Source organism: Pteronotus mesoamericanus, unplaced genomic scaffold (assembly GCF_021234165.1).
Source record: "Pteronotus mesoamericanus isolate MK-2021 breed Mesoamerican mustached bat unplaced genomic scaffold, CSHL_Meso_final contig_74, whole genome shotgun sequence".
Lineage (NCBI taxonomy): Eukaryota > Metazoa > Chordata > Mammalia > Chiroptera > Mormoopidae > Pteronotus > Pteronotus mesoamericanus.
The window spans coordinates 772,513-795,798 of NW_026555247.1; the positions used below are offsets into that span (position 1 = coordinate 772,513).

General features: G+C 40.7%; 1 protein-coding gene across 4 annotated transcripts in view; it reads left to right on the forward strand.

The window, feature by feature from the left end:
* Positions 1-23,286, forward strand: part of DLGAP1 (DLG associated protein 1) — an 870,852-nt gene that overhangs the window by 537,567 nt on the left and 309,999 nt on the right. For all 4 annotated transcript variants that reach the window (XM_054583388.1, XM_054583387.1, XM_054583384.1 and 1 more), the window contains exon 4: positions 21,914-22,942. In XM_054583388.1, coding sequence (XP_054439363.1) covers positions 21,986-22,942 — 957 coding nt within the window. In that variant the 5' untranslated portion in view covers positions 21,914-21,985. The remainder of the gene's footprint in view (positions 1-21,913; positions 22,943-23,286) is intronic.

Here is a 23,286-nt window from a genome sequence, read left to right on the forward strand (position 1 = left end):
AATAAGAGAAATTAGCTGCTAAAAACCTGTCTTATGACTCTGACAAGTCTTTCTTGCATATCTATGGTCAAAAAAACAAAAAACAAAAAAAACAAACACCTCTTAGGAGAGATCTTCAGCAATTAGTTTCAACTGTTAGAAGACATGCAGTACTTCTACTGCCCTCTGCCTTCCAGAGCAACACACCCAGGTGGTTTTAAGTAAAGAATTATCACTGTTACTTAGATTTCCTGATGCATAGAAACGTTCATTTCTAACTTGTGCTTCCAAATACCACTGCCTTATTTTCAGGTAGTATGCTTTTTAGGTACTGATTTCAGCAACTCAAGCTAGGATTTCCTAAACAAACATACCTTTCCACCAGAACCATGAAGAACAAGATGAATGAAGCTTTCTACTACTTTGGGATAAGCATCTTAAAAACTGAAACATGCAAGTCTTTACCTCATTACATTTATTATTTGAGACTTAAGAGTAGGCCATGCATAGCATGATGCTTCTAACACATTTTTGTAAGTGTTATTTTTCACATTGCTTATTAAAAGTGTGCTCTAGCCCTGGCCCGGTGTCTCAGTTGGTTGGAGCATCATCCCATACACCAAAATATTGTGGGTTCGATCCCCAGTCAGGACACATACTTAGGTTGCAAGTTCAATCCCTGGTCGGGTCACGTACAGGAGGTAACCAATTGATGTTTCTCTCTCACCTCCATGTTTCTCTATTTTCCATCTCTCTCTCTCTTTCTTCCCTCATTCCTCTCTAAAATAAAAAAGTGTAATTAATGCAGAATTGGAGATTACATGATAATCTGTTCAGGATGTTTTCTCACTGAGAATTATAGCCTAAATAACTCATTTCTTTCCTCTTAAAAATGCCACGTAAAAATAATCAGGCACAAGTAGAGAATCTATTAAAAATACATATAACCTTCTATGGCAATGGCTACCAAATTGGAACTGCACAGCAGATTCACAACAGGAACATTCCAAAAATACAAATGGCCAGGTCAAACCATGGGGGCCAGAAATAGTCATTTTTCAAGAGTGCTGCTGGTAATGATCCTGAATCCCAGCCAAGCAGAGTTAAGAGCAAAATTCTATAGTTACAGACTATTTTTGAGATGTTTAATCAATGACGTATGAGTGCTCAGTTTTCATCCCAAATGGCAACTACCTTTAAATATGTCATGAGATTACTTCTACTTCCTGAATATGTCACATTCATAATCAGGCATATCCCTTCCCCATCACACTGTCTCTTTGTATATTGTGTTCTTCCCATTTTGCCTGTGAGCCAAGTGAACAGGGAATTAAGTCTGATTTAGTGTTCAGTACAGTGTCTAGAACATTGGCACTAAGTTAAGTGTTAAAAATAACAGTGGGAACTGCATGTGGCCTTTATACACAAAAAATTCTTTCAATGCTAGTATATCAGGCTTAAAATCTACAGTTACAATTCATATGTGCAGGAACATAGCTTTCTCTTGTTTTCTACAAGTAAATTAAGCTTATCTCTTGAGACTCCAATTCCAATTAAGACCTCAAGACCGAGAACTTGGAACGCTTGTACCATGAAGGTAACGGTCACTCTGTGCAAGGTTCTGTTTCTTAGATAGAAATTTGGACAAACTATACATTTTTGGCATCCTAGAAAGGTCCCCGAGTATCCTGAGTGGGGACTGGCTCCTGAGAGCCTGCTCTCACTGCCTCTACGTTGTGGTTCATCCAACCTGGTCATTCGTGTCAGCTGAGAAGTCGCAACATCTGCCTGGCCCTCGGGGCCTCTATGCTGTCAATTGCAGCCAACACCTGTGATCTATACCCGCAGCCTTTGGTGGTGAAGTGGGCGCACCTGTGTCCTCCACGTCCCATTCGCAGGCCTCTGGTTCTTTCAGCACTTCCACAACTGCTCAGGAACTATCGCCTGTTCCTTCTTCCTCAGCCAAGGAGAGAGGGGCTTGCTGGGGTCACTGGTTCACCAGGTCAGCCCTGGGCCCTCACCAATTACCGTGTGAATTGAGCTCAAATAAAGGCTTTCCTTGTAGGCTTGCCATCTTTCCAACTTGGAATTCAGAGAAGAAATCGGGAATGCCCCAGACCAGCCTCTCCTGAACAGTTCTATTGATTGCCACACCAGGTCTAGACCCTGGATGTTGACAGGGTGAGAAATGAGCCTTGTAGCAGCACCAATCATTATTTATACATTGTTTTCTGAAGTGTGAATCAATAAATAATTTAGTGTTCATAGCCAGAATTTTTAAATGAAGTATAATAAGCTAGGACAGAAGAGGATCAACTAGGATAGAATATATTGCTTGACTCCTTTTATTTCATACTGGGTCATAAAGTAAACAATGTATTTCTTCCTATATTTTTAGTCAAAAAAGGATCAGAAGCTCTGGCCTCTCTTTTTGTCCCCTTTAAACTCTTCTAGTCTCTGAATAAGAGTTTTTATTTCTGATATCTCTGACTTTCCCCCGTAAGAAAACACTCCTATGGAACGGAATCACCCTTCAAGCTGTCTATTCTGGGGTTAATTTTGTAAACTATACTCTGCATCTCCAGACTCTTATGTATAGGTTTCCTCTCTCCTGCATCTGGTCCTACCAACGTCAAGTCAAGATGTTCCTAAGGACGGCATCTTTTTCTTTTCTCTTTTTTCACACCTCGGCTGCCAAACAGATAAGTGATAACATCTACTTAGCTGCAATGGGTTCAGCATGTGCCAGAAGTGGAAATTTTACTTTATGTCAAATTAGTGCATCGCAATGGAAGGTCAATGGTAGTTTGATCTCAAAGTGAGTCCCTGGACCTATAACATCAGTATCACCTGGGCACTTATTAGTGCAAATTCTCAGATTCCAGGCCTGTTGAATCAAGTTGTTTTACCAGGCAGTTTAGGTGATTCTGATCCCTGGTAATCTGAAAGAAAAGCAACTCTTTTTTTAAAAGTTTTTGGAGAAATGACTCTTCTGCATTTATACCTCAACATTCTTTGTAATATTTAACTAAATTACATAATTGTAATTCCAAATAGATAGCAAATAGAATTGAGGGAAAGTTTTAAAAAGCTCTGGAGTCGTTTAACTGTGTTCCTTGTGCCGTGGGCAGCTTGGCTGTGTTTTCAAGGAGAGCTGAAGAGTGTCCACTCAGCAGGGAACTGGATGAGGTAGAATTCTGTGAAAAAAGTTATCACTGTACTGAGACAAAATAAATAAATAAATAAAAGACTTACCATAGATAAAGTAAAGTGCAGACTGTAATACTTTCTGACAATTGACCTTACATAGGAAAGAACCCTTTTTAATGGGAAAAGGAGAAAACAAATGAGGAAATTCTAAATTCTAAACACAGACATTGGTTAACTGGTGACTTTAAGTAAATCAATTAACTCCCTAGAGTTCAGTTTTTTCTTTTAAAAAGATAGACCTCTTCTGCTTCAAAAGCCTATTATCCATACTTACCCAAGGTCATTGTGGGTAAAAGTGGTTTAGGTGAAAGGAGAAGGAAGCATGACCAATTTCTGCATCTGTGAAATGGGGGACTTGGCATCGATCGGCCCTTCCTTGCCATGTTCTACAGAAAGGTCATTGTGAGAAATGGCACGAAAAAGCCAGTGACCAGCTTTACAAAATGCTGGGTAGAACATTAAAAAGGTTTCTTTACTGCAAAACTTCACAACCTTTAATAGGCTCAAAGGTGCTGTAAATCTCTAAAGAAAGGATATTATTAACAGCTACCCCAAAACATATTACACTAAATCTCTGGCTTTTTTTAAAAATAGAATCTCTCAGGAATAGAGATCCACAGAGCACTCTTTGGGGAAATTCTGGCTTAGCTTTTTCTATGGTCCTTTCTAGGTCCACATTCTCTGTTTTTCTAGGGCTCTACATTGTTGACTCATTAAGGCTTTTAGCAAACAAGGCATTGGAAATGTACAGAGAAGCAATGGGGATTATTTTTAAATAGCAAAATCTTGGACAAAATTAAGAAGGGGAATGAACAGTTACCAGAACCTTCTTTTGATGTTTTCCTCGATACCAAGTAATGACCACCACTAAGCTTTGTAATTACAAAGAAATTTGGGTATAGTGTTGGTATTGATAGAGGTGACTTTCAAATTATCTTAATTAGTTCTTTAGTCCCTGCCTTTATGCACATACATTTCACCTGTCTTGATTATTTTTCTAATGCTGGTGAAAGTACTATATAGAGTAAACAGAACTGAGATTAAAGATGATGTGACAATGACGATGATATGATAAACAGTGGAACTGGGCCTTTCTATCAAGAAACCTGGCAAATGCATGCACATTCAGTTGTCTAGAAAATGTACTTATTTGTACCTAATGAGTGAAGTGAATGTATTTATTCCTTTTATATTTTATGTACAAGGTATGAGAAAGAAGCAAAGTATACCTTGAAAGACTAAATGACCTCAAAACTTCTTAAGGAGTAAATAACATTTCAGTGCATTAGAGCTAAGAATTGTATAAGTTCTACTCCTTCGTAAAAAGAAAATATTTTGTCTTGACAGTTTTGCTTTAATTATGAGGTCCGTCTCTTCCTCAAACTTTGATTCATTAAGTGAGTGCAGTGTAAAAAATAAAATGTGTTTTCTCCTGGTTGGAATAGATTTTTTAACCACCACTAAAAACCCACCACATGGCCCCCCCGAGAATTCTGGGGTGCAATGACGAATGCCATTACCATCTGGCTCTACAGACTGAAGTTTGGAGGTGGCGCCAGGTGAAATCCATGGCCCCCGTTTTGCCAGTAGCATCCACAGAGGCATCCTCAGTACCTTTGGCTTAACCCCAAGCTTATGGACCACCCCCAAAAATAAGTAAATTTTCTGAAATTTATTTCTTTAAAGATGTAAGTCATTCTGAAGCCACGCCAGCATTGCTGCAGAATTTGTAGACTTAACCAGACCTTGGGCCCCCTACCGTGTCCTGTGGCCACTGCTGTCCACAGAGTAACCCACACCTGCTCTAGACCACACCCTGCACTGCTTGGCCCAGTGGACCAAGGCTGCGTGCCCTGTTTAGCATCGGTCTGGATAGGGCCCTGCAGAAGGAAACTGATCTCGCCTGCGGTCCTTCTGAGGCTTCGGTGACTGAGAGGACTTGTACACATTTAATGTAAATACTGTGCCTGAGAGTAGATCACCCCAATTCTGTTGGTGGTATAAGGGGAACAAGAGCGAATTTTCACCAAAGTAGGGTTAGAAAGAAAAACTTTCCTCCAGCCTAGAGTTATAGGCTTGATTATTGGTGTTGCAAAAGTGGTCCATCTCTCTGGGAGATCATGTGTATAAAGGTTCTCTAAGGCCAATAGTCAGCCCTGGGATAGTCTCTTTTGTTTTTGTTTTTTGTGTTTTTTGTTGAATAGCTATAGACATACTAATGTTATTAACCTCACCGCCCTTGCCATTTCAATATTGCTATTTTTCTAATGAGGCATCTGGCATGAAATTTAAAAAGAAAAAGTAAAATAAAGGATAGAGGCAGCTGTTGTGGAAAGATCTTCTATGAAATGTATTCTGTGATAATGTCAAACTACACCCTGGAAAAATGGTCAACCTAAATAGACCACAGACAGCTTTCTCCAATATTTCTGTAAATAGCCGACAATAGTGAAGTAGACTACAAATATAGCTTTTACTGTTTACGGTAGTATCTAAGGTTAAGAGAATCTTAAAGGGTGTGATAGCTTTGAGATTTGAAACATATAATGCAAAGAACTTAAGGACTGTTTTACTTGTGCATATTTGCAGTATCAGCACTGTGCTAGTCATACATAAATTTTTATATATCCATACATTAGATTTCTAGTCTTATCTCACTTTTTGCCTTAAAATGGAAGGATTTGAACCAAATTATAAATAATATTAATTTGAAAAATATTTTTAAAGGACATAAATTTCCACAAATTGGATGAATCAACACATTCAAATCCCCAAAGAACTTTTCTTTCTGCTGAATTGCCGTTTGTTTCTTCAGCTGAGGTAGCATTTGTAAGCAGTGCACTGATTTTCTACATTTCCTTTGCTCAGTATATCCCCAAATGTCCCCATTCATTTTTTTCATTCAGTCAGTAAAGTATGTAGTCAACTGACATAGGGTAAGGGTAGAAAGATGTATAAGAATTAGTTTTTGCCTTCTTAGAGCCTGAAACCTAAAAGAGAAAATGGGGCAGTCAGGAAACCACTAAAGGAACGGCTTAAATATAAGGTAAACATGAGGGCTACTTCCCCCCGCCCCCGGCAAAGTGCTGTCAGAGGTGGAGGAGAGGCAGATCACCCCCAGATGAAATAAAGAAAGAAGGCTTCATGGAGGGAGGACCTGAATGGGCCTTAAAAGATAAGTGGGATTCTGAGGGCTTTCCATTTAAAGTCTGAGGACCAGGAAGATACCGGGTATAGTCTAGGAATCGCAAACATCCACATGGTGTTTGTGAAGGAACTTAGACTAATGAATTTTGGAAAGAGAAATTTAAACCAGCTTTGGAGGACCTTAAATGTCAAGGGCTTTATTGCTAAGCAAGAAGGAACATGTAAGGCACGTTAATGAAGAGGTCACCTGGGTGCATGGGGGAGTTGGGCAGTAGCTAGAGGCAGGATTATAGCTTAGAATATGAAACGATTGCAGTAATAAAAACTGGAAGCCAAGCCAGGTCTGTTCTGCAAATTAAAGAAGACAAAAAGAGAGAGAAGATGCAAGAGACATTTATTTTTCAATTAAGTTAACATTTAATGAGCACCTGTTACATGTCGGTGTTTTCCCATCATCATTTATATACCACCATCGTATCCACTTTGGTTGTATTGTTTTTACTTAATACTTTTCTAAAAATAGGCTGCTTTTTAAACATGTTTGATTTTTTTAAAAGAATCTTGATGTCATTTCCATTTGCTTTGCCTTCAATAGAAGTTAACTGTAAAAATAAAAACAAGGAAAGCAAAAATATTTACTCACTTAGGTAGATCCTTAAAAATGAGGAAAAATAAAAAGAGGTGTTAAAAACATATCATGAAAAAGAAGGGATTTTTCTGCTTTGACTAAACTAAATGGATTGAGAGAGAACTGAAATAGAAATGACTTTCTTACTATGCCATTCAATGCCACCATACTTGGGTACTTTGCTCTGGACCAGCTAGTGTGCTGGACACTGGGAATGCAAAGGTGAACTTCACTCTCTGTTCCCAGAGAGCTCAGTTGAGCAGGAAGATAGGAATTACACAAACGAACAGCACATTAGCACAAGAAGGAAAATCTAGTGCACTGTGGACATTCCAGGATATGAAGGGCCAGTTGAGAGCTCGAGGTGTTCCTGTTAGACTTCTCCCTCATCTCATTGTTACTTGGAAATTAAATTCTAGTTCTAAGGTTTAATTTAATTCCCACTCCATGTGTGGGCTGCTTCCCTCCAGCTGCTGAGAACAAGCATAACAACTTACCTTTATTTTCTGAGAAAACAAAACCAAGGGGGAGATTTCGTAAGCTGAGCAGAAGTGTTAAAATATGGTAGAAAATACTTTACATAGGTGGAAAAATGTTGCCATGAATGGTGATCCAGAAGGCTGTTGATCGGGTGTCCAATCCTACTCCCCTGTCAGATCATCGACCTTTTGGCCCAACTCAAGATTAGGCGAGAGCTGGGAGCTCAGAGGCCACTATTTCTAGGCAACCAGCTTTCACATGACTTAGCTTTCATAGTTTTAGGAAATGATAAAACTCATTACTGATGAACAGTGGACTAGGTGCAAAGTAGAAAACATGTAGGCCTTAAGTATAACATGGCTACCTTATTGTGGGAGAAGAGAAAACTAGAAAGTAGGAAGATGGGCGTAGAAAACAAAGGCTTCATTGGATAAGACAGTGTGAAAGGTGAATAGGAGATAATGGGGCGGGGGAGCAGCTGAATTCTGAAGGATGAGAAAGAATAGAGGATGCAGTGAAGGGCATTCCCCAAGGGGAAGAAGTGGGCATGACGTGCAAATCATAAAGGACAGGAAAGCAGGATGGGTAAGGGAGACTGCACGCGGTCTGGGGCGAGGGAGTGGAGGCAGTGGGGGGAAGTGAGGCTGGCAGATACTCACAGCAAGGCCCTGAGGGGCTGTGCAGGCTGTGTGACAGGTCAGGTTTTATTCTGCGGGAAATAGAGGGAGATTTGTGAGCTCAGATCATTTATGCAAGTGAGCCAACAAGCTGATGGGTCTTTTCCCTCCTTTTATTTTATTCATATATCATTTATTGAGCACTGATTCTGTGCTGGCATTGGGCTAGTTGCTGAGTCATCCAATCCTTCGAGTAGTTCACATTTGGATGGAAGATTGAATAATGCGCAAATAACTACTCTCCAGGGAGGTGAATGCTTAAAAAGTGCTACAATCTTTCCAAAGGGCTGTGAATGCCCAGATACAGGAGTCAGTGTGGATGGAGGAGAGATAATGAGGGTTCCTGAATGAGGGAATCTATGGGCTCAGATGAAGAATAACAATGTCACATGCTGGCATATACACAAGTGTTATAAATTACCTCAACACACTTCCAGCAACTGCAGGAGAGACGAACTGTTGCCCATAACAGACTCCCTCTTCATCTCTGGTTCCAGTTCTCATCTGAGAAGACAGGAGAGTTCTCCAGCGCAGTCCCCCCTTACTCAAGGATCCAGTGTTGCACTGTGATTCATTGCCCCTCGATTCCACTGTTTCTTTCAGAGTTTATAATCATAGTTATAAATGTGTTTCTCCATAATTTATTTTTTTTTTTTTTAGTTTTTTCACATACATTCAGTGACTCAGGGCAATTCTCATGGCCTAAAATGAAAAATAAATCTTGATAGAAAGCTTATGTTCAACAATTGCAAAGGAATTTTCTCACTTAAAAGACAGAATGTTGACCATGGTTAAAAACCAATGATGTAGCTGCCACTTGAATGCCAAGGACCTTCACAAGACAACTCTTGCAGGGGGGAAAAAAAGTAAGTGAATGTTAGTTCTTTTATAGATAACTGAAAAGAGATTGTGTACATTGGCTCACTTCTACATCAAGGCTAAAAATATTATCCACACATTATGTAGAGGTCTAGGAGGGGGCAAGGAGTCTGAGGAGCTGTAGCCTTGGACCTAGCAGCATTCACAGGGTGACATCTTTAACTTCTACAAAGTTGCTGAGTTATGACAAGATTTCAGGGTCAGCTACCTATCTGCATCTGAAGATGCACATTCCCAAGGAGCAATTTTCTAGGATAGCTTATTGAATGTTTAACCTAGATGGGTCTTCTTGTATCAAAAAGAAGCAATATGATGAAATACAGTAGTATTATTTTTTCCCCACTTTTTTCTTTTAGCCATTAAACTTTCCTTCAAAAGAAAAGTCAAGATGCTATAAAGATCCACTGATTGCAGGGTCCCTGCCATGCTGCCTCCAGCATCCTAAAGGCTCTTGGACCTACTGATGGGACAGGAAGAACATGTGCTTTAAGTCTCACAGACCCAGGTTGAAGTCCCAGCTTAGCTACTTGCTAGTTTTACTCCTTGGGCAAGTTATTTAACTTCTGTGAACCTTAGTTTCTTTATCCATGAAAAGGGGAGAAATCATGCCAACCTTGCAAGAGTTCAAAGGACTGCAGTTTGAGTTCCTAGAACACAATAGTCCTGTAATGAAGCAAAACTTGTGTTTCACTGGATTCAAAAATCCTAGCGAGGTAATTCTGTGGTTTATTGAGGACACTGTAATCCACTACAGAAAGAGATTATGACATCCATTAATTAGCAGCCAGGTCCTAATCAAGAGGCGCCCCCCGCCCCCGTCTTCAGCGATGTGTATAGAGAAAATTTGACGCAGATTTTTCTGCAACAGTTTCTTCAGTCATTGTCATTGTAGTGCAAGAGCCCCTACTTGCCAAGAAGGCTGAAAGGGATGAGGGAGCTGCAAGACAGAGGCAGCTTATGTGCCATGGAGGAGACTGTAGACCTTCATCAGCAAAGTTCATTAGGCACCACTCAATTACTTATCCATGAGCACCCATTAGACACAAAGATAGTTGTTTTCTTAATAAATTACCACAATTTCACATTAGAATATTGTGTTTCCCAAGCAGGAAACTTCCCATTCATGTATTTGCCTGGCTAATATTTATTGAGTACATACTGTGTTTTGGGGACTTTCCCAGGAAGTGGAGATAAGAAAATGAGTGAGACCCTCTATGCCTACTAGAATCTCATGGTCTACTAAGAGAGAGATGCATATAAAGAAGTCAAAAACAGCCAACGTTTCCACGGCCTGGTAAAGGTGTGAATAGTGTGCTCCATGAGAAGGCTCAAGGCGGTTGTTAACTGTTTCTACTGGATTCAGCAAAGATATCACTGAAAAACATGACAGTGGAGCTGGGGCTTGAAGGCAAAATATGAGTTTCAAATAGTGGAGGAAAGAAGATGTGCATTCCAGAAAGAATCACAGGTGTAAGAAATAGAGAGTCTCATTCAGTTGCTCTCAAACTGAGGTTGCTGGGCCTGCCTCAGCATTGCCAGGGCATTTGCTGGAAATGCAGATTCTTGAAAATCACTCCATATATTCTTAGATGTGTTAGGATGGGGTTCAGCAACCTGTGTCTTAACAAGCCCTCCAGCTGATTCTTATGCACCCGCAGGTTTGAGAACCACTGTTGCCATCAGTTGATGGTATCAAGTGAAATAAAAGATATATAAACAAAGTATCTGTATTTTGCATAAAAAAGAGATATCTGGATAGATGTGAATTTGCCACCCTCACTCCAACTTTTTCACAAACAGTTGTTTTATAAGATTATATAGATATGAAAAAGGATAAAGTAGATAGCCAAAGTGGAGATATGAAAGTAGAATACAAGCAGAAAAGTAATAAAACCATTACTATTTAGCCATAAACTTACCAATAAACTTCATGACATTCAAAGCATAAGTGGAAACATTCACCTTGCGAGAGTTACAGGACCCGCACGTCTAAATGGCAGTTGTTAAACACACAGCCTTGCTAATACTAAGACCAGAGAGGGATATTGCCCATGACGCCTCATTCTAAGACGTTCTTTGCAAAAGTAGGTGATGTCCAACAATAAAAACCATGTAAGCACGAATACCTGTTTCTTATAACTCCCTTTCATAAGCTAGTGGCTTAATAGCAAAGAGAAGTTGAGTGAAAGGAACCTTAGCAGGGAAGTCAGGTTTGCAGCTCTTAGATGATCTGACTTCCATTTGAATGGTATCATCAGAGGCAAAAGCAGAAGTAAACATGGAAGCATTAGAAAGCTGAAGGAGAGGTGGAATATTTAGACTTGAGAAGGCATCGCACATTGCCCTAAGAACCGCATCTGTGCAGAATGTGCTGCTCTGGACTCTCTAAGCCTCCTAAATTGAAATGTCTTGAATTAACTTCTGCACCTTTTAGATTTTTTTTTCAAAAGCTCTTTACTTGGTGCAATATATACCACACAATCTAGTGCTTGCTTGATTAGGTTTTGACTTGCATTATTTTCTGATTGTTTCACATGTACGTGGGCTTTTTTCTTCAGCTAGTTTGTAAATTGGGTAAAGTCTCTTATTTCCATGTTTCCTTTAGCACAGGGAATCTTTTAAAAGGAGGCTATATTTGTACCTCTTCTTGAGGGAGGAATAAGAATTTGCTCAGTCAACGGAAGGCAGTATTTGAGAGGGCAGAAAGCACAAAGAGAAGGTGGCATATGGGGAAGAATACAAGGCCAGTATTGCTGGTGTATGGGGTACGGTGACAGGAGAGAAGGCTGTCTTGTAGATGGGGGGCAGATCATGAAGAATGCGGTTCTGGGTCGTATTCAAAGGTTTAGATTATATCATAAACATGTAGGGAGTCTGGAAAGAATTTAAGCTAAGAATGGCACAATCAGATAACATATCACATTACAAATCATACCATTACCATTGTGGAAATACTGCAGAGTGTGTGCGCATGTGTGTGTTAAAGGTGATAAGAGTAAAATCATTGTCACCTAATGCTAGTGGTTAAGAGCATTATGGATTCAAAATTTACTAACTGTATGATTTTAGACAAGTTATGTTTAATCATGAATAGTCTGTGTTCTTATGCAGAGAAAGTCCCTACAATATATTGTTTGAAGTGGTCAACATGTGCCTGGTATGTAGGTGCTCAAAATTGTTTTTAGTTGTTATGGTTACTATAGAGAGAGGGACCATTCCTTTTTTCTTCACTTAGTACTCATTGGTTACTATCTTTATTTTTCCAACAAGTCCAGGTTAGAATAATGAGTGGAGCTGAGAACATGGAATAAATAGCCTCAACAGAAGAAGCAGGAGACCCATGATGCTATTCCTAATCAGCTCTGGGAACAGAGCTGAGACTGGGCATGGGGAATTTGTCAGGGCACCAGCCTCATTCCCAGTGACGCTCAGCAGCCCCCATGTGGAAGATTAGAAGGCTTGTGGCATCTGTCCTTGGTTTTACATTGTCCATATTAGATAAGACAGAAGGATCACAGAGCAGGGAACTGAAGGTGATAACACAGAATGTTCCGTGTGATGTGTCTCCTAGGCTGGCAAGGGAAGAAAGTGAGACCCAAGGTGCTGATAGAACTGGAAAAAAGGGAGGAGTTGAGGAATCAAAGAGTAGAAGAAATTATCATGAAAGCCATTTGAGAGCAGTGGAAATGGGAGTAAGGGAACGACAAAACTTAAGAGACAGGACGTTGGAGGACAGATATTAAGAATCCTTAATTCTTTTTACAGTACCTAGTGCATATGAATAATAGTTATTTAATAAATAGATGTTGAATTAAATTCATATGTATTGATTTGATTTGACTACATGTCCATTACATTTAAAGAACATATTGACTACTGTCTTACAGGCTAAAACCCTTATCTGTCAAAACTAAATGACTTTTAACCTAGGGACAATGAGTGTCATTATGTTGTCCTCTCTAACGCAGCAGAAGTATTTTCTGAAAGTTTAGTGGGGAAGGGTTTGTTTGTTTAAATTTAAGATTGGATGTAGAGGTCTAGAGGGGATTGAAAGACTAGTTCAAAAATAGAAAAAGCTATATAGGTGAAGAGTGAGAATAGGCCCTTTAAAAATTACATGAAAACAGAAGCATAAGAAAGAAGTGGTGTTTGAGGAATTGCGAATCTTATTCCCATCAACAGCAGCCGTTGCTGGGGCCAGGTAACGCTGAACTCACCTGCCCCACAGGGCATTAAAAATAGCTGGCTGCAGAAACTATCCTCCTCTTCACCCCGCGTGCTATCTGACCACCTCTCTCACTCATGCCTGCATGTAGGCACTGGTGATAGTTTTGAAAGAGCAAATGTAAAATTTGGATGCGTATGCATAGTTTGTTAGAGCCAATAAATGAAACTGGCAAAAAACGTAAACACTCTAGCAAATTCTGATGGGGCTGCTTCTGAGACTGACTCACCTTTGGCCTCTGTGGGACACAGAACACTTTGGTGGTGGTCCTATTCTGCTTGCAATTGCCCCCGCTGGGCAGGAGGGCCCCTTGACTTGGATGGGTATGCGTCTGTGTGCCTACCATGGTTCTGCCTCAGACAACCGCAGGTTCTCAGCCTCACTGGGAAGGAAGCTGGGCCTGACTAGACCTAAACGATTGTTGGGCAGATTCTCTCTATTTCTTTCCCTGGGGCTACATGGAGTCTGGATCTGCCTCTCTCTGCAGGTTTTCTTTACTCTCACTTTACACACACATTTCTGCAGTGGCCTTGTTTCTGCTGCCCCACAGTCTCAAATAGCTCTGGCTTCATATGCAGCCAACACTGTCCCTTTCCTTGACTTGACCTTGTAGATAAGTGCACCAGGGTTCAGTGGCTCTAGCGACATTTCCATTAAAATTTCCAGGAGCCAGCATCTGATTAACTCAGCTAAGCCTCTGCTTCTGGATTTGATGCCCCTGAGTTGGGTCTTCAAGTCCAGTTCAATCAGCTCAGAGGATGTGGTGATCGCCTTCAATGTTCCTAGCCAGGATGTTGTCAGCAGATGCTGCAGTTAGGGAAAATAATTCCCCAAAGCAGGTGTCAGCTGAACAGCTACCACAAAAGGGGCTCACGACAGGCGCTCAGTTAAGTACGTTAGTACAGCAAATTTGGTAAGAAAAACAACAGCACTTAAAAAAAGGGAATGTACCCTTTTTCAAAAGGTGAGGGGATTAAGAAGAAAAACCAAAACCTCATACATATAGACAAGAGTGTGGTGATTACCAGAGGGAAAGGGGGTGGGGGAAGTAGAAGAGGGTAAATAGGGAGAGACGGTGACAGGATACGTGACTTTGGGTGGTGAACTCACAATAAAATATACAAATCATGTGTTATATATTTATAGACTTAGACACCTTAAACCTGTATAATTTTATTAACCAATGTCACCCCAATGAATTCAATAAAACTTATTAAAAATAAAGAAAGACAGGACTTGCCAACTATCAGATCAATAATTGACTCTTAGTTTCTTTCACTAAACATAACTAATACAGGGTATGACATTCCTTCTTAAGTTTTATATACCAAAAATATTTTAAAAATAAAAGAAGGAATTTATAAGAGAAAACATTTGATTCAGGTACAAAAACAAACAAACAAAAAGCTATATGGTCTGGCCGGGAAGCAAGTCATCCAGAATGTGCCAGAACATGTTCACAAGACTATTCAGCTACTTATGAGAGATGCAGACAAAAATAACTCAGCTTTCATCAAGGGCTATTTTAACTTCTTTTCAAGTTGTATTGTTGTGTTTTTTTGATTGTCATTGTGTTTGCATTTTTCCATCTTCCATCATGGCTGTCTTTATATCCCATTAAACAGTTTTATTATATCCTCATTCCTATTTCTTCTAGAATAGTCAATGGTTTGCATGTTTTTCTGAACTTTTTTGGGCGGGGAGGGGTAGGCATTGATGTTTTTTGCTCTTCTGTGCGAAAATTCTGCACACATCTGTTTTACTCCCAGAAGAAAGGGTGTCTCACTGCCTGCAGTGCCCCCTGAAGAGCTGTTAGCCATGACTGGTCAAGGTGACCACATTCTCTTAGCACCTGCCAGGGGACTCCATCTGTAGGCTTGGCTGAGACCATCAGACACTCTCCTAGAAACCCAGATGGAAACAACTCCATGAGGAGCATATCTCAAAGGTCAGATAAAGTCAGGACTCACCTTGTCACCTATGTCAATTCAAAATAATGTCATGAAACTTTCAAATGTTTTGTCTTGGTTATCTTCAAATAAAAATCCCCTCCTAAGTTATGACTTTTTACTCAAACAGCTATAAGTACATACCAATATTAATGATTTACTAACCATATCTCAAAGAATGCCCCCCCTTCACCTTTTTATGCTCAAAAACAGAAATGAAACCACTTTTTTAAAGGGTTGTATGAAGACAAAGGCAATTGTAACTGTGTTACCTACTGTGACAAAAATGGAGGTTTGGAATGCTGTTGTTTCCGTTTGTTTTTTTGTTTGTTTTTTGTTATTTTTTTATAGTATTATATCTTTTAAAAGGGAAATGACCCAAAGGCCCTTATTTATAGGAGCTCACGGACTGTAGGAGGTGTTCACAAACAAAATCTAACTGTAGATGATTATGATAGCAGTTAATGTTAATGAAAAGCCAGAATACATTCTGTGAATATAAAATGGCTTAGTATTGTGCCTTGAGCAGTATAACCTGTGGATTTTAGACTGTTCAAAATTGCCCTAATGGTACTTATATGTTTTGAAGTATACAACACATGAAAACTTTCAAGAAGAGAAACTCGAAGAAGTGAAAGAAAATGGCATTCAGCTATCATTTGTAGCTACAAACTCAGAAGGTCAGAAAATATCTCAAAAGTGGAATTTCGGCCACTCTACACTCTCCCCTCTGTTAAGTTTTCTGTTTACTTTTACCCTAAAGTGGCATGGCTTTGTTTATTAGTACATATGAATTAGAACCATTGCCTTATTTTTTATTTGAAATCATAAGCCTGTGCATTCATATAGTTCTTCATTCTCAGTCCACATAGAATGGAGATTTATTATTGATAGAGGAAAAATTACTAATAAAAAATCTGCATCCATGTCACAGAGAACTTTGTTCTGGAAAAAGTGTGTGTTTAAGCTGTGGTAGCAAGACACATGTATGAGCAAGGAGGCCCGACACAGGCGCAGCCCCCTGGCCAGGACACTCTCACCCCTTTTGGAGGTCCTCCATCCTCTCTTTTGGTCTTCTCTCATGAACTGCCCAAGCAGGAAGTAATTGCTTCTTTTAGATCTTCTTGCCTCTCCCCACCTCTAAATCTAGTCTCTAGCTATAGCCAGAGAAATATTGTATAGGTGTGGCCATGTCACTGTCTGGTTTCAATCACTCCCTCGGAGCACCGCCCCCTGCAGAGTAAAGTCCTATGAACCAGGATAGTTTACAAGGCTCTCCAGGGTTTGGCCCTGACTACCCATCTCTCTCAGGAAAAGGTTCAGATGAAGTGTCAGAAAACAAAATAGCAGTGCCAAAGACGAAGATAAAGGTGTGTTTTCTCCCACATATGCAAGATGCAGAGGTCCATATCCAGGGATGAAATGGTCCTCCACTATGGCCAGGTCCTTTACCTTGTTCAGCTTCAAACTGCAACTTCTACCTCACATACAAGATCACTGCTAGGCCAGGCTTCACAGCTGCATTCAGCCACGATAGAGATAAGGCAGGGTTAGTCCTTTACATTACAGACACTTTCCAGAAATTGCATATGCCATTCCCAATTTTATTCCATTAGCCAGAATTAGTCACCTGTATATACCTAGGGAGACTCGGAAACAAAGTCATTATTGTGGGATTATTTTATACTCTTCAATAGGTAATCCTTTCTTTCTATTCAGTTGACTATTATAACCTTCCTAGGCAGTTCACGTGGAGGGAAACTGAAAAATCCACCTGACGCAGAAAAGATTTGCAGAGTTTTCTTCTTCTTGATGCCTCCCCAAACCAGCACACAATGCTCCCTGTTCTCATGGGCAGGGTTCCCCACGTGGTTCTTCCTAAAGCAAGTCACAATGGCCTGGCTGTCATTTCTCACTGAGTGAGAGCGTGGAGCCTTCCACGTGGCTCTTCCCTCTCAATGGAACAAAAAGTCAAGAACAGCAGCTCTAAATAAAGACATGCACAGAAATCAAAATGAAAAGGATTGCTAGCTAGGCAAGACTGTTTCCCCCGGTCAGCATCTTCTAATATGTGGTCTGTTTGTTTTTTCTTTGAGTGTAACAAATTACGTATTTTGAGAATTTCCCTTACCATGCTGGATCAATTCTTGCTTTGGTCATCATTTGTACAGGTGTGGAAACTCCATAGAACTCAGAAACATTTCACACTCAGAGCTCATCTCAGGATAGCCAGTATAGTCAACAAATTTTTCAACCCCAAAATCAGGACATATTGTCTGATGGAACTTAGGAGAACAACAAAACATAATTTTAATCCTCACCCAAGGATATGTTTTTATTGATTTTTTTAGAAAGAGAGAAGAAGGGAAAGAGAGAGAAACATCGATGTGAGAGAGAAACATCGATTGGTTGCTTTCCATACCCACCCCAATTGGGGATCAAACCTGCATCCTTGGTATGTGCCCTAACGAGGAATCAAACTTGCGGACTTTTGGTGCAAGGGATGAAACTTCAACCAACTTAGTCACCCAGCCAGGGCAATAAAACATAGTTTTAAAGTCATAGTGGACAAGAAAAAAATGAGAGATGATCACTGTAATCATAGAAACCATTATGAAGGCATATTGACCCACAGTCCCTACACATGCCCAAAGAGAAAGGCATGCTAGGCAATTTTCCTTTCTATTTTCAGAAATCTTTTATGGCCACTTAAAATCTAATTCAGGAGCTAGCAGTTTCCTTTTCCAAGAGTGCGGAATTTAGTAAGAATTGTTATTTACATTATTTCATGATGAGATCGTGTCTCTGTGGGCCCATCGCAAGCCCTTTGGCCTTCAGGGTCACAGTCCGCATGTGCTTGTCTGCAGCAGCAAACACTGGGCCCTGAACAGGAGGGATACCCAGGCACAGCACAGGCTGGAGCAAATGAGGTCCATGGATGCCACTTACAAGTATTAATGACAAGAGAGAAAAAAAACAATTGACAGGAAGATGTGTGCTAGAAAGGGAGTTTAAAAGTAAGGAAAGAGGGAAATAAAGAATGAGAGAAGGAAGAACAAGATGTCCATGGCAGATGCCACCAGCAATTGTTTAGCCACTGAGGGTTTTGGATCGTCTGATCATCAGGAAGTCACTGGATGTGTTGCTTGATTCAGTAATCAGAAATTGATTTATTTTTCTTTTAAAATCACAAGAGGACAGAAGAGAGGGTAAAGACATTTTTATAGAAGGGGATGGGGTATTAAGTCACTTATTTGGCCTTACCCTGAAAGGTAGATGGAGCATTTAGAAATGTGTGTGATTGTGTATTGTCATTCCTTCATCACCGTATGTGCCCATGTCATAGAAAAAAAAAGATTAAGATTTTAATATCCTTTTATAAATATTAACTAAGGAAGGAGAAAAGTTAACTTATTTATCCTCGATGCAATTTATTACCCTCTAAGTAAATGTAAGCACTTGTCAGTCTGCTGAAGATAGCCCACTTAAATTTGAATAAAAATCACACTATGTTTCATTACAAAAATTACCATTTTTACATCATTTAACTAATTCATCATTAATAGCTTTAAAGAAGCTCTTTGTTTGCTAACTTGTCCTCAGGTAACTTTATCTTACATGAAATGCTGCTTACATGTTAAAAATAATAATATTAAATATATGATTCAAATAATCATATATTTTGGAGTAAATACGTATAATTCATGTTTTCATCTCTTGTCAGTTTTACATTTTATTTAGCAGAAAATAATCTACCCAAGACCCTAGCTTCTTCAGAAGGAAAGTTTGAAGCATTATTTCATACGATTTTATATATTGAGATTATTTTACATGTAATCATAAGACTTATTACGTGACTATAATCCTAGTAGACTTATTTTTGCTTTTAATATTTAAACCCACATTTAAAAGATAAAAATGTCTTCAAAAGGACCTGTTTTATATAAAGAGACTCCCTCATACAATGGATTTTCCCATCTAAATTAGTTTGTGCCATAGTTTTACTAGAAACATGTGTTTAACCCCCTTATATCTGTCCTTGCCACAGCCTATTCTTCAGGTCATAACTTACAAAGCAGTCCCAAAGTATTTTATGATAAAATTGATCATAAAGTATTTTCATGAATCTCTCCTCAATGGGCAAGTTGTGATTTACAGGTTCTTCCTGATGCACAGATGTTATGAGTCCTGCTTTCCTTTTTTTCTCTTCAGATGTCAATTTCTTTCCCTCCTTCAAAAAGATTCTCTTCTATTTGACAATTGCGTAGTCAGGAGGCCAGGCAAAGTCTTCAAACTTTTACTTCAAGGCAGTTGGAACTTACAGAGGCGGGATATTTTGGGGTGGGCCATGAGGAGTCAAAAGTTGGAGGGTGGCAAAAGGAGCATTCACCAGCCTCCCTACTGCCTCACTCTGAAAATCTCTGGTCCCTGGAACGCCTGTGACATGGTCTCTGCCTTCTCTGGCTTGGCCCATCCCTTGTCACACAGTCATCTTTCAGTCAATAGATGTGACTTGAATCACAGTAGAGACCATTCTGGGAATGTTTGCATTAATGCATTAATTTATTGAATAAATACTTCATTGATTTCCCATGATCAGCCAAGGACTTTTTTGGGCACTGTATGGGGAAAACATAATCCGTACCCTCAAGGAGCTCATAATGTATTTAGTAGACTAACCAATTTTTGAAAGAATCTGGTACTTAAAACCTCCCATCAGTTTTCTTGAGTGATTAATCCAGAAACTGATGGACTAGAAGGAAAAAAGCATCTTTTTAAGCATTAATAGAGTTTTTCAACATTGTAAGAAGAACACACACATAACAGAATGTCCCATGGAATAGGTAAGACCTGACTCTCAAAAGTCCCTGCTTTTCTTTATTAAACCATGTGTATGTTTTATATTATTGTTATTGTTGTTTGATTAAACCATTTATCTCTCCCTCTCTGAATATCTGACATGTCATTTGTGATATTTTGGCAAGTAACGCTGGTTTTTCACAACTTTTTTTAAAGACATAATTGACATATAACATTGTATTAGTTTCAAGTGTATGAAGTACTGATTCATTATTTGTATACACAGTTGATCTTTAATACGGGGGTTAGGAGTGCCAACCCCCATGCAAATGAAAATCTGTGTAATACTTTGATTCCCCAAAAACGTAACTACAGCTCACCCCTCAAATCCATGAATTCATTTAACTGTGGATCTAGAACAGTATTTTCAATCTGCAGTTAGAAACTTGAGGTTGGGAAATCGCAATTGGGAATATGAAAATACTGCTTTCAATCCACAATTGGTTGAATCTGAGGATGCAAAACCTGCACATACAAAGGGCTAACTCTATTTATTGAAAAATATTTATATTTAAATGGACCCACATAGTTCAGACCTGTGTTGTTCAAGGGTCAAAATGATCGCCCTTATAAGTCTAGTTAAGATCCACTGCCACACATAGTTATAATTTTTTTTATTGTGATAAGAACTCTTAAGATCTTCTCTCAGGAAAATTCTTTATATGACAATTTTTGTATTGTGGGAAGCTTTCAAAAAATCTCAGGCTGTCAATAGGAACGGCGTCAGTGACTGAAGAACATGCTGTTAGAGGAGGAAAATCCTCTGCCTGGTGGAACGGCAGCCTCGGTTACTAAAGCCTGGGAAAGACCTGGGCTCGCAGTGAAATGAGCTCCCACAGCTGGATCTGCGGGAGTCACTTCTCACCAAGGCTGAGCTGACCCTTAGCCCCAGGTGTTCCAATTTCTCAGGAACAATTCAAGGGCCATCTTGAAATTGTTTGTGAACATTCAACCAGAAACTTTTAAACCAGGGAGAGCAGATGCCACCATATTCAAACTAGCTGACTCAAGCTTATTTGTTCTTCAACTGCTCTCGGTTTGTTGACCCTCTGGTGACAGAAATAAAGGGTCAGATTTTCTCTACAGTTCTGGCTTATTTGCCAGATCATCTCTTTTTTCAGCTTTAATTACCATGAGGGGTTGACAGGGACAGAATGCTTCTGTGCTGAAATTGTTACCACAAAATTCTAAGGGGAAAGCATGTGACAGAAGATAGATATATCCTCGAGTTATAAGGCGCCACTATACTCCTTTATTTATTCCTTTGTATTCCCATTTCTGGAATGCTTACCATGTGTGCACATGGCTGGTTGGGGAGAGGGATGTAAAGGTGACTCAAAGGTAGGCTGCTGTGCAGGGAACTGAAGCTACCTGGGAAAGCCGGAGGCAAACAATTCCATAGGACCTGAGAGAATAGATGCTGGGGAAGCACAGAGGGGAACTAGTTCTGTCTGCAAAGGAGTATCAGCAAAGGCTTCCCAGAGAAAATGAGCCTTTTGGGTGTGTTAGATTTCCCATTAACACACAGTTGAGAATAAAACCAGAGAAGCAAGAGAAAGATAGAACCAGTTATCGGAATCATGGAGGGAAAAGAAGGGGGTTCTCTTTCATATAATTTCAAAACACTTTAGCATTCCTGTTGTTTTCTTTTGCAGGTTTCCTAGCGTATACCCCTACAGACTCCCCAGATCTGATTGCAGCCAGCTTGCCCACCCTACACAGGTGGTAGAGTTTTTGCAATAATTCATTAAAGTTGCTTTACGAACAGTGACAAGTTCTGCCAGAAAGCAAACGCAGTAGCAGACAGCGCAGCAAAACAGAGCAGTATCTATTTACCAAAGGACGTTAACCATTTCCCCCTGCTTGTTCACTCCCCCAGGTCTTTGCGGGAGACGGGTCTGGAACCTGGACACCGGGAGTCCATGACCCCCGCGGTTGCATCCCATCAGCAATGAAAGGGTTATCGGGCAGCCGCAGCCATCACCACGGAGTTACCTGTGATTCCGCCTGTGACTCACTGTCGCACCACTCAGACCGCAAGCCATATCTGCTCAGCCCAGTGGAGCATCACCCCGCGGACCATCCTTACTACACTCAGCGCAATTCCTTCCAGGCCGAGTGCGTGGGCCCCTTCAGCGACCCCCTGGCCAGCAGCACCTTTCCACGCAGACACTACAACTCTCAGCAGGAGCTGAAGGACGAGTGCGCCCTTGTACCCCGCACCCTGGCCACCAAGGCCAATCGCCTCCCCCCCAACCTCCTGGATCAGTTTGAGAGGCAGCTGCCGCTCAACCGGGACGGCTACCACACGCTGCAGTACAAGCGCACGGCCGTGGAGCACCGGAGCGACAGCCCCGGCCGCATCCGCCACCTGGTCCACTCGGTCCAGAAGCTCTTCACCAAGTCACACTCCTTGGAGGGTCCATCCAAAGGCAATGTCAACGGGGGCAAAGCCAGCCCCGACGAGACACAGACCGTCAGGTATGGCAAGCGCAGCAAGAGCAAGGAGCGGCGCGCTGAGCCCAAGGCCCGGCCCAACACTTCCCCAGGCTGGTGGAGCTCAGACGATAACCTGGACGGCGACATGTGCATCTACCACGCCCCCTCGAGTGTGATGACCATGGGCAGGTGCCCCGACCGCTCAGCCTCGCAGTACTTCATGGAGACCTACAACACCATCAGTGAGCAGGCGGTCAAGGCCTCCCGGAGTAACAACGATGTCAAGTGCTCCACCTGTGCCAACCTGCCTGTCAACCTGGATGCACCGCTCCTGAAGAAGAGCGCCTGGTCCTCCACGCTGACGGTGAGCCGAGCCCGGGAAGTTTACCAGAAGGCTTCAGTTAACATGGACCAGGCCATGGTGAAGTCAGAGTCGTGTCAACAAGAACGTTCCTGCCAGTACCTTCAGGTACCATTTCTATCGGGGGATGGGGGTTTAAAAATTGTAGTTGCTAATTGGGAGGTGTCTTCTCCTGGTTATAGTCTTGGCTGCACTATGAATTGTCTGCATGAACATTGTTTAACATTTTTGTGGCTAAGTACTCCTATCAGGAAGCAAACTGGCTACCAACTTCATCTAGTTATCCTGACTTTGAAAGGCACACCTACCTAAAGGCAAGGGTTATTAATGTTTTGTGTTCTATTGTGTGAAGGATCATGGGATATAGAGGAGAGGAAGGGGAATCTACACAGAATTTTAAAATAAATCCACGTTTTTACAAAAGCCAACAATGACCTGTGGAATTTTGGAAA